This window comes from Saimiri boliviensis, chromosome 12, assembly GCF_048565385.1.
Source record: "Saimiri boliviensis isolate mSaiBol1 chromosome 12, mSaiBol1.pri, whole genome shotgun sequence".
Taxonomy (NCBI): domain Eukaryota; kingdom Metazoa; phylum Chordata; class Mammalia; order Primates; family Cebidae; genus Saimiri; species Saimiri boliviensis.
The window spans coordinates 9,486,272-9,500,881 of record NC_133460.1 but is presented as its reverse complement, the minus strand read 5'-3'; the positions used below and the strand labels follow the sequence as shown (position 1 = coordinate 9,500,881).

General features: G+C 54.1%; 1 protein-coding gene across 1 annotated transcript; it reads left to right on the top strand.

Annotated features, from left to right (window-relative positions):
• Positions 1 to 1,263: 1,263 nt before the first annotated feature.
• On the top strand, positions 1,264 to 13,876 carry ECI1 (enoyl-CoA delta isomerase 1). Its single transcript, XM_039478113.2, has 7 exons — positions 1,264 to 1,502; positions 1,600 to 1,713; positions 6,507 to 6,634; positions 8,762 to 8,908; positions 10,162 to 10,283; positions 10,384 to 10,562; positions 13,628 to 13,876. Exons 1-7 carry the CDS (start codon positions 1,451 to 1,453, stop codon positions 13,792 to 13,794), a joined length of 909 nt encoding a protein of 302 aa, XP_039334047.2. The 5' UTR covers positions 1,264 to 1,450; the 3' UTR covers positions 13,795 to 13,876.
• Positions 13,877 to 14,610: the final 734 nt, after the last annotated feature.

The window sequence follows — 14,610 nt, the reverse complement described above, 5'->3', positions numbered from 1 at the left end:
TTGTGTGCTGTGGGTATTAGGTTGCTCCTGTGGTGGGCAAACAGGAGAAGGAGGTGTTCTTATTACCTTCTCTGAAGCTGGAATTTCTACCTGACCAGAAAGATGGAGAGAAAGAGAGAGTGTGTGTGTGTGTGTGTTGAGTCTCACTGTGTTGTCCAGGCTGATTTTTACCACCTCGGAAGCTGCAGTTTCTTCCTGACCAGAAACACGCAGTTAGTTTTGTTTGAACGTGCAGAGAGCGTGTGTGTGTATGTGTGTGTGTTGTAAATTTTTTGTAGCAACGGGTTGTTGCTGTGTTGCCCAGCTGGTCCTGAGTCACTGGGATTACAGGCATGTGTTGCCATGCCAGGCTTGCTTCCTCCTCCATTAAGTGGCCATTTCTCCACCTCAGAAATTGGTTTGGGACACAAGAAGACTCTTAAATGCTTAACATCTTAAGAACCAAAGTTGAGGCCGGTCGCGGTGGCTCAAACCTGTAATCCCAGCACTTTGGGAGGCCGAGGCGGGTGGATCACGAGGTCGAGAGATCGAGACCATCCTGGTCAACATGGTGAAACCCCGTCTCTACTAAAAGTGCAAAAAAATTAGCTGGGCATGGTGGTGTGTGCCTGTAATCCCAGCTACTCAGGAGGCTGTGGCTGGAGAATTACCTGAACCCAGGAGGGGGAGGTTGCGGTGAGCCGAGATCGCGCCATTGCACTCCAGCCTGGGTAACGAGCGAAACTCCGTCTCAAAAAAAAAAAAAAAACCAAAGTTGAGACCACCGAACACTGCTAGCACCTCACTGCCCGGTGCTCCCAGTGGTCGGACCAAGACCCCACACCAGACAGTACAAAGGCCCCACTCCCTAACCCCGACTCATGGCCCAGCGGGAACAGACTCTGTTCTTATCCTTCGGCATTTCTCTGCAAATAAAACCACTACGGTTCAGCCTTTGTGCATTTGCCCTTGTACTGGGCAAGGCCGGTGGCCTGTTCTTACCGCCGGGCTCAGCCCAGGCAGCCCCTGACCTCCCTCATGCTCCCCCACCCCCTCTCCCCAGCGTGGGGCTCGGTGCTCAGATCGCCTTTCCAATGCCGGTGCTGCGGTAGCTCAGCCTGGCCGAGAGCTCGAGCTCACCTGAGCACCGGCAGCCTCCTGCCTACAGTGCCCCGCGCTGAAGAAGAGCCTGCCCTGGCGCCGCGCGGGTCGTGGCTGCGTCTGCAGAGGGCCGGCTTCTCCCTGCGCCTTCCTGCAGGGCAGCCCTGGCCCAGAGCCAGGTGCCTGTCCCGGAAGCGCGCGGCTGCCTGGGACGATGGGATGAACCCAGCGGGCGGCGGCCTCGACCCGGAGGTGGAGGCAGCGACCAGACTCCGGGAACGGGGCGGGGCCTGGTCCCAGGGTGAACTCGGGCCGATTTCTCACGAGGCAAGGCCGGGCCGCGACCCCGGCCTGGCGCGGTCTGTTCAAGATGGCGCTGGCGGCTGCTCGGCGAGTCCCGGCGTGCATCTTGCTCCGCGCGGGTGCGAGACCCGGGGCGGGCGGGGGTTGGGGTCGGGGTCGGGGTCGCGGCCCAGCCGCGGCCGGGGACTAACGGGCTCCTCCACCCTGCCTTCCCAGGGGCCCGGCTCCAGGGCGCGGCCCTCGGGCTGGCGGAGCAGGCGGCCGGCGGCCGGGACGGCGCGCGGCGCTTCGGGAGCCAGCGGGTGCTGGTGGAGCCGGACGCGAGCGCAGGTGAGCGGGCGGCGCCGAGGGCGGGCGGGCACGGGGCCGAGACCCGCGTGGGTCCGCGTTCGCGGGGCGGCGTCGGAGAACCGCGTCTATCGACGCTCAGTTTCTAAACAGAACGTTGTTGCTCTACCTGGGTTCGTTCGTCATGAGATAAAAGTTTCTGTTTCTGAAGTTGGCGGGGATATGTTATGTTACCTAAGCTGTTCAACTGGAAGTGGAAAAGAACTGGAATATTTTGGAATAAAATGATGTTGTTTAACAGTCCCATGTGGCACAGAACCTCGTATCCACCATCAGAACCCTTAGTAAAACCCACCAGAAGGAATAGGAAAGGCGCTTTTGAAAGAGAAGCCTGCGCGCTCCCTCCAGGCAGGAGGCCGAGCTGAGGGCACCGAGAGGGCATGACCCAGGCGGCTGCAGTTCCGCTTCCAGGACATGCTGACCCCGGGCCTCGCGCTGCAGGCCTCGGCCTTTCCACCGGGGCCCTGTTGTGGGTCCTGAGAGGAGGCCCTCCTCCTCCGCAAATAGGTCACAACCCCTGCCCTCCCCAACCCCTCAAACTCAGGGCTGTGCCCTCACTTGGCACAGCTTCAGGACACCGGGCTCCCTGTGCTTCAGAACAGTTCCAACCTCTCTGGGCTGCGGGAGCTGCTTGGGTGAGGTGGTGAGGGGGCGGGCCCCTGTTAAGGCCCAACTACAAACTCCTCTCACTGCAACCTCCGCCTCCTGGGTTCAAGCAATTCTGCCTCAGCCTCCCAGGTAGCTGGGACTACAGGCGCCGACCACCATGCCCAGCTAATTTTTGTATTTTTAGCAGAGACAGGGTTTCACCATGTAGGTCAGGTAATCCGTCTGCCTTGACCTCCCAAAGTGCTGGGATTACAGCATGAACCACCGGGCCTGGCCAAGGGAAAACATTCCCTAAAGCATTTGCATCCAAGCCACAAGATTACCTGAAGGGTAAACGGATCTTAACTTCCATTTCAACACGTCAGGCTATTCAGAGAGTGAGGACAGTCAGACCTGGCTTTCTGACCCCAAACTCCATTTCGTCTTTTGCTATGGTGGCATAGGGAGGCACTCGGGTAAAAAATTGTCATTTCACCAACACTTCCTTTTCTACTGGAGGGTGTGTGTGTGTGTGTATGTGTACCTAAAAATGTTTAAAATACACCTAGCATGGCCAGGCCTGATGGCTCACACCTGTAATCCCAACAATTTGGGAGGCGGAGGTGGGCAGATCATGAGGTCAGGTGTTCAAGACCAGCCTGGCCAACTGTTTGGGAGGCCGAGGTCGGCAGATCACAGAGGTCAGGTATTTGAGACCAGCCTGGCCAACATATTGAAACCTCGTCTCTACTAAAAATGCAAAAAATTAGCCGGGCGCGGTGGCAGGCACCTGTGATCCCAACTACATGGGGGGCGGAGGCAGGAGAATCACTTGAACCCAGGAGACGGAGTTTGCAGTAAGCCGAGATTGTGCCACTGCACTCCAGCCTGGCAACAAAGTGAGACTCCATCTCAAAAATAATAATAATTAGCTGAGTGTAGAGGTGCAAAAAAATTAGCTGGGTATGGAGGCTCTTGCCTATAGTCTCAGCTTCTCGGGATACTGAGGCAGGAGAATCACTTGAAACCGGGAGGCACGGCCAGGCGTGTTGGCTCACGACTGTAATCCAAGCACTTTGGAGGCCAAGGAGGGTGGATCACCTGAGGTTGGGAGTTCAAGACCAGCCTGACCAACAAACCCCCATCTTAAAAAAATAAAAATTAAAAAATTAAAAACTGGGAGGTGCAGGTTAGAGTGAGGCGAGATCACACCACTTTACTCCGGCCTGAGTGACAACGTTGTCTCAAATAGAAAGCCAATGACTGAGATGACGAGTATTGCTAAGGAAGAAGGCTGTAATTGCCTACTGCAGTTGAGGAGCTAGAACTCAGTCTTGAATCCATCTCCCAGACCGACTACAACTAGGTGTTTAGGTAGCAGAGCTTAAGTGCAGCGATGTGTGAGGGGAAGACAGGAGTTTCGGAGAAGTGAGACCAGCCGGGCGCCGTGGCTCACATATGTAATCCCAGCACTTTGGGAGGCCAAGGTGGGCAGATCACCTGAGTTCAGGAGTTCAAGACCAGCCTGGCCAGCATGGTGAAACCCCGTCTCTACTAAAAATACAAAAATTAGCTGGGTATGGTGGTGCACGCCTGTAATCCCAGCTACTCGGGAGGCTGAGGCAGGAGAATGGCTTGAACCCAGGAGGTTGAGGTGGCAGTGAGCCACAGTTGAGTCACTGCACTCCAGCCTGGGTGACAGAGGGAGACTCCGTCTCAATAAATAAATAAGGCCGGGTGTGGTGGCTTACGCCTGTAATCCCAGCACTTTGGGAAACCGAGGCAGGTGGATTACCTGATGTCAGGAGTTCGAGACCAGCCTGACCAACATGGTGAAATCCTATCTACTAAAAATACAAAAAGTAGCCAGCCATCGTGACCCACTCCTGTAATCCCAGCTCCTCGGGAGGCTGAGGCACAAGAATTGCTTGAACCCGGGAGGCAAAGGTTGCAGTGAGATGAGATTGCACCACTGTACTCTACCCTGGGTGACAGAACAAGACTCCATCTCAAAAAAATAAAATAGGCTGGGCACAGTGGCTCATGCCTGTAATCCCAGCACTTTGGGAGGCCGGATCACAAGGTCAAGAGATTAAGACCATCCTGGCCAACATAGTGAAACCCCGTCTCTACTAAAATACAAAAATCAGCTGGGCATGGTGGCATGCGCCTGTAGTCTCAGCTACTCAGGAGGTTGAGGCAGGAGAATTGCTTGAAACTGGGAGACAGAGGTTGCAGTGAGCCAAGATCGTGCCACTGCACTCCAGCCTGGTGACAGATCAAGACTCTGTCTCAAAAAAGAAATTAGTTGGGGAAGGTGGCACGCATCTGTAATCCCAGCTTCTCGGGAGGCTGAGGCAGAAGAATGGCTTCAACCCAGGAGATGGTGGTTGCAGTGAGCCAAGATCATGCTGCCGCACTCCAGCATGGGCAACAGAGCAAGACTCCTTGTCCGGCGGGGCGCGGTGGCTCACACCTGTAATCCCAGCAGTTTGGGGGGCTGAGGCGGGTGGATCACGAGGTCAGGAGTTCGAGACCATCCTAGCCATCATCATAGTGAAAAAACTCCTGTCTCTATTTCTTTTAAGTAAAAACAATTTTAGGGCCGGGCGTGGTGGTTCATGCCTATAATCCTAGAACTTTGGGAGGCCAAGGTGGGTGGATCACCTGAGGTCAAGAGTTCAAGACCAGCCTGGCCAGCATGGTGAAATCCATCTTAAAAAAAAAAAAACTTTTTTAAAGTCAAATTTCTTTTTTAAAAAATAAAAAATAAATAAAATAAAAAATAAAACTCCTTGTCCAAAAATAAAATGGTTCATTTAAAAAGCATGCAGTTTCTATAGAATAAATAAAATGGTTAATTTTTATTATATGGCTCTTACTTCAATTTAAAAAAAAACCCCGGCTCACTCATGCAGTCCAGCACTTTGGGAGCCTGAGGACTGCTTGAGCTCAGGAGTTCAAGACCAGCCTAGGCAACAAAATGAGACTTCGTCTCCCCTAAAAAAATTGCTGGGCACAGTGGCTCATACCTGTAATCCCAGCACTTTGGGAGACTGAGGTGGGCGGATCACAATGTCAACAGATCAAGACCATCCTGGTCAACTTGGTGAAACCCTGTCTCTACTGAAAATATAATAGTAGCTGGGCGTGGTGGCGCACACCTGTAGTTTTAGCTACTCCGGAGGCTGAGGCAGAAGAATTGCCTGAACCTAGGAGGCAGAGGTTGCAAGAAGCTGAGATTCCGCCTGGTAACAGAGTGAGACTGCATCTCAAAAAAAAAATTTTTTTTAAGGCCGGGCGCGGTGGCTCAAGCCTGTAATCCCAGCACTTTGGGAGGCCGAGGAGGGTGGATCACGAGGTCAAGAGATCGAGACCATCCTGGTCAACATGGTGAAATCCCATCTCTACTGAAAATAACAAAAAAATTAGCTGGGCATGGTGGCGCGTGCCTGTAATCCCAGCTACTCAGGAGGCTGAGGCAGGAGAATTGCCTGAACCCAGGAGGCGGAGGTTGCAGTGAGCCGAGATCGCGCCATTGCACTCCAGCCTGGGTAACAAGAGTGAAACTGTCTCAAAAAAAAAAAAAAAAAAAAAAAAATTTTTTTTTTAATTAACTGGGCATGGTGGTGCATGCCTGTAATCCCAGCTACTCAGCAGTCTGAGGTGAGAGGATCACAATGTCAACAGATCGAGACCATCCTGGTCAACTTGGTGAAACCCAATCTCTACTGAAAATGTAATAGTAGCTGGGCGTGGTGGCACACACCTGTAGTTTTAGCTACTCCAGAGGCTGAGGCAGAAGAATTGCCTGAACCCAAGAGGCAGAGGTTGCAAGGAGCTGACATTGCGCCTGGTAACAGGGTGAGACTGCATCTCAAAAAAAAAAATTTTTTTTAATTAACTGGGCATGGTGGTGCATGCCTGTAATCCCAGCTACTCAGTAGGCTGAGGTGGGAGGATCATTGGAGCCCAAGAGGTCTAAGGCTCAGTGAGCTGAGATCATGCCCCTGCACTGCAGCCTGGGCAATAGAGTGAGACCCTGTGTCAAAAGTAATGGTTAATTAAAAAAAAAAAAAAAACACCCAAAACACGAAGCTACCATGGCTTGGTTGAGGGTACAGGCTGGTCAGGGTACTTTTCCAGTGCCGGATGTGAGCTTTCTCTTTCTTCCTTCTTTAAATTAGGGGTCGCTGTGATGAGATTCAACAACCCCCCAGTGAACACTCTCAGCCTGGAGTTTCTGACAGAGCTGGTCATTAGCCTGGAGAAGCTGGAGAATGACAAGAGCTTCCGAGGTCTCATCATTACCTCGGTAGGTGCCACTTCAGCTCCCCACCCCCACTCAAGCTCTTGGCCCCAGTTCTCTGATCGGAGCACAGGCCTGTTGTTGCACGTGGGAAGAGGCAGAGCCTGCCCGCGTGTGGCGAGGGATGGCCCAGCAGCCCCACCACCCTGGACTCCAGGTGCCTCCACAGGAGGCTCCCAGCAGGGATCCAAACTGCCATGGGCCTCAAGCAGATCATTCCTGACAGTGAAGGTGGACCAGCCTTGAAGACAGCCTTCCCGGCCCAGGCATCATCCAGGCAGGCACTGGGGAGAGCTGGCGGGGAGCGGGTGAGGGGGAGCCATGCGTCTGTGGGGTCCTTGGGTGCTCCCCACTAGTGTGACCTGGGTGCCCCAAGCCAGTCCTGCGAACAGTGCCCACACTCTCTGGTCCTCTGTGGGCTGGTCTTCAGGCCGAGTTCTCCGAGGGGTAAACTTCCTTGGTCTAAGCTCCTGTGCAGGGGACTCTGGGCGTTGCCTAAGTGCTGGCAAACACGAGGCATGGCATCTGTGGGAACAGCTTCATTACCAAGGTCGAGGAGGGGCAATAAGCAGTGTCTTTTCAGGCCCAGGAGGATGGGAGCCCTGAGGGGACGTGGACCATGGTGGAAGTGAGGGGAGCGAGGCATCCTTGGAGGCGTGGGTGGTTTTACAGGGCCTGGCCTGGAACTCCTGACCTCAAGTGATCCACCTGCCTCAGCCTCCCCAAGTGCAGGGATTATAGGCATGAGCCACCGTGTCTGGCCTTACGTATTTATTGAGATGGAATCTCCCTCTGTTGCCCAGGCTGGAGTGCAGTGACGCGATCTTGGCTTACTACACCCTCCGCCTCCTGGGTTCAGATGATTCTTGAATGTTGAAGAATTTTAAAATTTTTAAGTTTTTGGTAGAGACAGTATCTCACTGTGTTGCCCAAGTTGGTCTTGAACTCCTGGGCTCAAACACTCCTCCCATCTCAGCCTCCCAGTTTGCTAGGTTTACAGGGGTGAGCCATTGTACTTGGTTAATTTTTTTTTGCTCCATTTTTACTTTTTTGTACAGATGGGGTCTTGCTATGTTGCCCAGGCTGGTCTCGAACTCCCGGCCTCAAGCAGTCCTCCCATCTTGACCTCCCAAAACTCTGGGATTACAGGCATGAGCCACCAGCCGGGCCTGGGTCATGAGTGACAGAAGTAGAATGCATTTTGCAGAAACAAAGGACCGGCCTACCCGTTCTGCACGGCACCAGCTCACGTTGTCGGTGTGAGAACGGCAGAGCTGCGTTGCAGACCCGCGCTGCTCCTGGCTTTTTCACATGACCTAAGGATGTGGAGGGGGTCCCATCTGTCCCCTCCTCACACACATGAGGTGGTTGTCGGCCTCCTTCCAGCATACGGTGTGGGGTAAACATCCGCCCAGTTCTGCTTCTGTGAGTCAGGGTGAGCTGGGTCTGGCTGCAGGAACAAGTCCACTCACAGCTTCAGGAGGAGAATGTGCCGTGCCGAGGGAAGGCGCCTTTGTCATTTGCTCAGGGGGCTGCGACCATGCAGGGGCCCCGGGTGGATTTTGCACTCCTCCCCGAGCCTGTGTGCCTGGCCAGCAGCCCTGACTGGGTGTCTCAGGCTCCTGTGCTGGCACCCATTACTCTAGCCGTGGGAGGGTCCCTTCCACCTGTGCTCACCCCCTCCTTGGTAGCTGCTGAAGAACCCACAGCTTGCAGGTCATTCTCCCACCCTGCTGGTCCACACGGGATTCCGAGGCTTGCTTGGCCCTTTGTGAGTGAATGATTGAGAACGTGCACCCCCTCTGGACTCTCAGGAGTCTTCACCGCCCGAGCCGTGCGTGCAGAGCCAGAGGGCCGGCGCACTCATGTCCCTGGGGCGGTGCCGGACCCTGTCTGTCGTCTCCTGTCCAGCTTGAACTGGGAAAGGGAAGAATGTTCTGGGAAGCACAGAGAAACCAGGTCCCACAGAGGCCTAGGCCGAGTCCCTAGACCATCCAGTCCTGGCTCCGTGGGGCAGCACCCACTACCCTGAGCCTGACCTGGCCCTGCTATGCCTTGGGCATCTGGGCTCCCAGCCCTGCTGCTGTGAGGCCCGCTGGACTTTGACAGGCATTGCCCCGGGCTCCCCTGCAGGACCGCCCCGGTGTGTTCTCAGCTGGCCTGGACCTGAGGGAGATGTGCGGGAGGAGCCCTGCCCACTATGCCGAATACTGGAAGGCCGTGCAGGAGCTGTGGCTGCGGCTCTACCAGTCCAGCCTGGTGCTGGTCGCTGCCATCAACGTGAGTGTCCCCACTCCCAGAGGGCCTTGCTGGCTTTCTCCTGGGCCAGCCCCGGGGGATGGGACAGACACTTTCCTGCCCTCTACAGTGGGGGAGACTGTCCTAGGGGAAAGGAACAGTTGGGGAGACCCTGAGGCGTGCACAGATGAGTGCACCATTGCAGACCGAATGGCGTGTTGAAAAGGGGAAGGTGGGCCTCAGGTGAGGGGCCTTGCCTGAGTCAGACAAGTCCCAGAAAAGAGCCAGGGGATGGGGACCAGGGCTTGGGGTTGACACCAGCCCAGGTGGAAGCTGTGTAGGTAAGTGCGTGATCACACCCACATTTTGGAAACGTCACTCCATCCCTTCCTGGCGGAAGGCAGGGGAGGCTGAGAACAATGTGGGGGCTCAACCTCGGGAACCAAGGTGTCCTTCAGGGTGGCTGTGACAAGCTGGGTGTGGGTGGAGCCTGGCCGGAGGGGAGGGCTGGTGTGAGAGGAGGCCTGGAGAGATGTGAGGTCCTGTGCAGGGCAGTGGGTGTCTGCAGTGACAACAGGGTGAGTGTGGGGTTCCCAGACATCCTGGTGGCGCTGGCTGCTGGGGATGGTAACGGGACCCCCTAGGGGCATGACAGCTGTGGCTAAATGCTTGTGTGGCATTTTAGCATTGAGTAAAAGCTCTGAGAGGACACGCAACTTGCTCCCCTAACTGAAAGGTTTTAAAAAGTGATTTTTAGGCCGGGCGCGGTGGCTCAAGCCTGTAATCCCAGCACTTTGGGAGGCCGAGGCGGGTGGATCACGAGGTCGAGAGATCGAGACCATCCTGGTCAACATGGTGAAACCCCGTCTCTACTAAAAATACAAAAAATTAGCTGGGCATGGCGGCACGTGCCTGTAATCCCAGCTACTCAGGAGGCTGAGGCAGGAGAATTGCCTGAACCCAGGAGGCGGAGGTTGCGGTGAGCCGAGATCGCGCCATTGCACTCCAGCCTGGGTAACAAGAGCGAAACTCCGTCTCAAAAAAAAAAAAAAAAAAAAAAAAGTGATTTTTCTGTCCCCTAAGAGCTAATGACCCTTGGCTAAGGATGAGCCTCAGACCCTCCTTGTGAAGCCCTAAACGGCCAGTTCCTTCCCCATCCATTTCCAAGTGCACACCTAGCCCAGACTGTGTGGCTGCAGCGCCCTAAGGGGGTAGGGGCGCCCCAAGGGCACGGCCCTGTGGAACGCAGTTGGAACCAGCAGCACCTAAGAGCCCCATCTCGCCTCTCCCTGCAGGGAGCCTGCCCCGCCGGAGGCTGCCTGATGGCCCTGACCTCTGACCACCGCATCCTGGCGGACAACCCCAAGTACAGCATAGGACTCAATGAGACCCTGCTGGGCATTGTTGCCCCTTTCTGGTAAGGCCCTGGGCTGCAGCCACATGCCACACTTGCCGTGGAAGGGACAGACACACCTGGGAGCCTGAGGCCACTTGGTGAGTGGGTGCCTGCATTCCAGGTTCAAAGACACCCTGGTGAACACCATCGGGCACCGGGCAGCAGAGCGCGCCCTGCAGCTGGGGCTGCTCTTCCCGCCAGCACAGGCCCTGCAGGTGGGCATAGTGGACCAGGTGGTGCCGGAGGAGCGGGTGCAGAGTGTGGCGCTGTCAGCGATCGCCCAGTGGATGGCCATTCCAGGTGAGGTGGAGGGCGTGGTGAGCGCCCAGTGATGCTGGGGAGACCAGAAGGCTCTCCATGCAAAGGTTCTTTGTGAACATCATGCCTGCAGAGGACTGTCTGTAATTGTAGCGTGTGGGTGTCAGGAGACGGCTGTTGCAATGCAGCACAGACCGGCTGGCCCAGACACACAAGTTGATGCCATGGTGCTGGAGACCAGAGGTGCAAAATCGGGGTGTGGGCAGGGCTGCGCTCCCTCCCCAGGTTCCAGGGAAGGCCCCGTCCTGCCCCAGCCGATTCTGCTGGCTCCAGGCCTTCAGCGCTCATGGACGCCTTGCTCTAGTCTCTGCCTCCATCCTTACACAGCTTTCTCCCCTGTGTTTCTCTGGGTCTCAGATCTCTCTCTACCTTCTCAGGACGCCTGTCATGTGATTTAGGACCTGCCCACAATCCAAGATGATCCCAACTTAATTACATCTGCAGAGACACTTTCCAAATAAGGTCACACTTCCAGGTTCCAGAGCAGTGCTTAGGACTTGGACCTGTCTTTTGGGTTACACTTTTCAACCTACTACGAAGATAATTGTCCATTTCATAGAAATAGGTCTGGCCATATCAGCAATGGTATAGACCCGGGCCCAGCATGGTGTCTCTAAAGGGCCAGGTGGCTTGTGGGTTCTATAGGTAAGACCTTTGTAGCAGAAAGCAGCCACCGGGGAGACAGAAAGTGATGGGTGTAGCTGTGTTCCTGCAAAGCTTTATGGACACTGGGCCAGGCGTGGTGGCTCACTATAATTCCAGCATTTTAGGAGGCTGAGGTGGGCAGATCACTTGAGGTCAGGAGTTCAAGACCATTCTGGCCAACATGATAAAACCTCATCTCTACTAAAAATACAAAAATTAGTGGGCATGGTGACACGTGCCTGTAATCCCAACTACTAGGGAGGCTGAGGCAGGAGACTCACTTGAACTTGGGAGGTGGAGGTTGCAGTGAACCAAGATTGTGCAACTGCACTCCAGCCTGGGTGACAGAGCGAGACTCCATCTCAAAAAAAAAAATTAGCCAGGCGTGGTGGCTCACGCCTGTAATCCTAGCACTTTGGGAGGCTGAGGTGGATGGATCACCTGAGGTCAGGGGTTCAAGACCAGCTTGGCCATCATGGTGAAACCCCATCTTTAAAAAAATAATAATAATTTTAAAAATAAAAAATAAAATAATTTATGGACACTGAAATTTGAGTTTCACATAATTTTCACTTGTCACAAAGTACTAACCTTCTTTTCAACTATTCAAAAATGTAAAAACAAGCCAGGCACGGTGGCTCACACCTGTAATCCCAGCACTTTGAGAGGCTGAGGTGGGCGGATCACATGAGATCAAGAATTTGAGACTAGCCTTGCCCACATGGCAAAACCCCATCTCTACTAAAAATATATAAATTAGCCAAGTGTGGTGGCAGGTGCCTGTAATCCTAGCTACCCTGGAGGCCGAGGCAAGGAAATCGCTTGACCTGGGTGGCGGAGGTTGTAATAAGCCAAGATCACGATCACGCCGCTGCACTCCAGCCTGGACAACAGAGAGAGACTCTGTCTCAAAAAAAAAAAAAAAAAAAGGAAAAACCATTGATAGCTTCAGGGTCTTGGGGAGCAGATTTGCCAACCCTGATACAAATGACTGAAGGCCCTGCTGCCATTTCCCAAGGATATTTAGTGCCGTGGAAATATTCTTCATCATATAATTAAGTGAAAGTAACACATTAAAAAAACACAATCTTGGCCGGGCGCGGTGGCTCAAGCCTGTAATCCCAGCACTTTGGGAGGCCAAGGCGGGTGGATCACGAGGTCGAGAGATCGAGACCATCCTGGTCAACATGGTGAAACCCCGTCTCTACTAAAAATACAAAAAATTAGCTGGGCATGGTGGCACGTACCTGTAATCCCAGCTACTCAGGAGGCTGAGGCAGGAGAATTGCCTGAACCCAGGAGGTGGAGGTTGCGGTGAGCCGAGATCGCGCCATTGCATTCCAGCCTGGGTAACAAGAGCGAAACTCCGTCTCAAAAAAAAAAAAAAATCTTTACGGTATCATCAGTGGACAGAAACTCCGGGTTTTCTCCCAGTTACTGTTTGAACTTTGATAGCAAGGGTGGGAGGGGCCAGGTGCAGTGACTCACATCGGTAATCCCAGCACTTTGGGAGGCTGAGGCAGGATGATCACTTGCACCCAGGAGTTGGAGACCAGCCTGGGCAACATAAGACATCCTCTGTCTACAAAAAATACAAAAATTGGCCGGGCAGTGTGGTGTACACCTATAGTCCCAGCTACTCAGGAGGGTGAGGTGGGAGGATCACCTGAGCCCAGGAACTCAAAGGTACAGTGAGTCGTGATCAACCTACTTCAGTCCAGTGTGGGCAACAGATAAGATCCTGTCTCTTTAAAATAAAAAAAAAATAGGGCACAGTAGCTCATGCCTGTAATAATCCCAGCACTTTGGGAGGCAGGCAGGTCACCTGAGGTCAGGAGTTTGAGACAAGCTGGCCAACATGGGAAAACCCCATCTCTACTAAAAGTACAAAATTAGCCAGGTGTGGTGGCAGGCACCTGTAATCCCAGCTACTCAGGAGGCTGAGGCAGGAGAATCAGTTGAACCCAGGAGGCAGAGGTGGTAGTGAGCCAAGATTCCACCATGGGACTCCAGCCTGGGCGACACAGCAAGACTCCATCTCAAAAAATAAAAAAGGTCAGGTGCAGTGACTCACACCTATAATCCAAGCACTTTGGGAAGCTGAGGCTGGGGGATCATCTGAGGTCAGGAGTTCAAGACCAGCCTGACCAACATGGAGAAACCCCATCTCTACTAAAAATATAAAATGAGCTGTCCTGGTGGCACATGCCTGTAATTCCAGCTACTTGGGAGGCTGAGGCAGGAGAGTCGCTTGAACCCAGGAGACAGAGGTTGCAGTGAGCTGAAACTGCACCATTGCACTCCAGCCTGGGCAACAAGAGGGACACTGTGTCTTAAATAAGGTGGGAGTCACCCCACTGCCCCAAAAGTGGGATTTCAGTGGTGGGCCCTGTTTTCTTTAGACCATGCCCGACAGCTGACCAAGGCCATGATGCGAAAGGCCACAGCCAGCCGCCTGATCACACATCGCGACGAGGATGTGCAGAACTTTGTCAGCTTCATCTCCAGAGACTCCATCCAGAAGTCCTTGCAGCTGTACTTAGAGAGGCTCAAACAAAAGAAAGGCTAACAGTTGGGCTGCCACAGGCTTTCAGCCACACGTGCCCCTCTGGGTCCTGGTGGGATCTTAAACAAGGTATTTTGCAACTTTACTGCCAGCCTTTTGTTTTGCTGATCTTACAGAGAAGGTCCTGTTCCTTGTCTTCCCCCCAACACACACATACGGGTGCCTGTGCCCGGCAGGCAAGGGGGGTTGGAGGGCAGCCTTTTGACTTGGCATTGTGACTGGCAGGGAGCACCGTTCTGGACCTGGTGAGGTCACCACTGAGTGTCTACATTCCCAAGGCAGAATTGTAAATCAGGTCCCTGGTCATCCACCCCAGCCTTTGGACTGCCTGCTCTTAGGTGTAAGGCCAGGTGGTCTTTGCTCCCATGACCCACACAGGACCCCCGCAGAGAAAACCCTTTGGCCGCTGCCCTTATTCACCTGATTGAAGAGTGGACAGCGAATCGGAGCAACTGGGGGATCCGTAGTGGGCAGGAGTGGGACTCGAGGCAGCTGTGCTGCCAGAGCTCGAGTGTCCCTTAAGGATTTTGCATGGCCAGGTGCAGGGACTCATGCCTGTAATTCCCAGCACTTTGGGAGGCCAAGGCAGGTGGATCACTTGAGGTCAGGAGTTCAGGACCATCCTGGCCAACATGGTGAAACCCCGTCTCTACTAAAAATACAAAAATCAGCAGGGCGTGGCGGTGGGTGCCTGTAATCCCAGCTACTTGGGAGGCTGAGGCAGAGAATTGCTTGAACCCAGGAGACGGAGGTTGCAGTGAGCTGAGATTGCACCACTGCACTCCAGCCTGGGCGACAGAGAGACAACAAAAAAAGGAT

Coding starts and splice junctions, on each gene's coding strand:
- ECI1 (XM_039478113.2), top strand. CDS start 1,451: ATGGCGCTGGCGGCTGCTCGGCGAGTCCCGGCGTGCATCTTGCTCCGC. Junction 1,503..1,599: donor GTGCATCTTGCTCCGCGCGG/GTGCGAGACCCG, acceptor CTGCCTTCCCAG/GGGCCCGGCTCCAGGGCGCG. Junction 10,563..13,627: donor CCAGTGGATGGCCATTCCAG/GTGAGGTGGAGG, acceptor TGTTTTCTTTAG/ACCATGCCCGACAGCTGACC.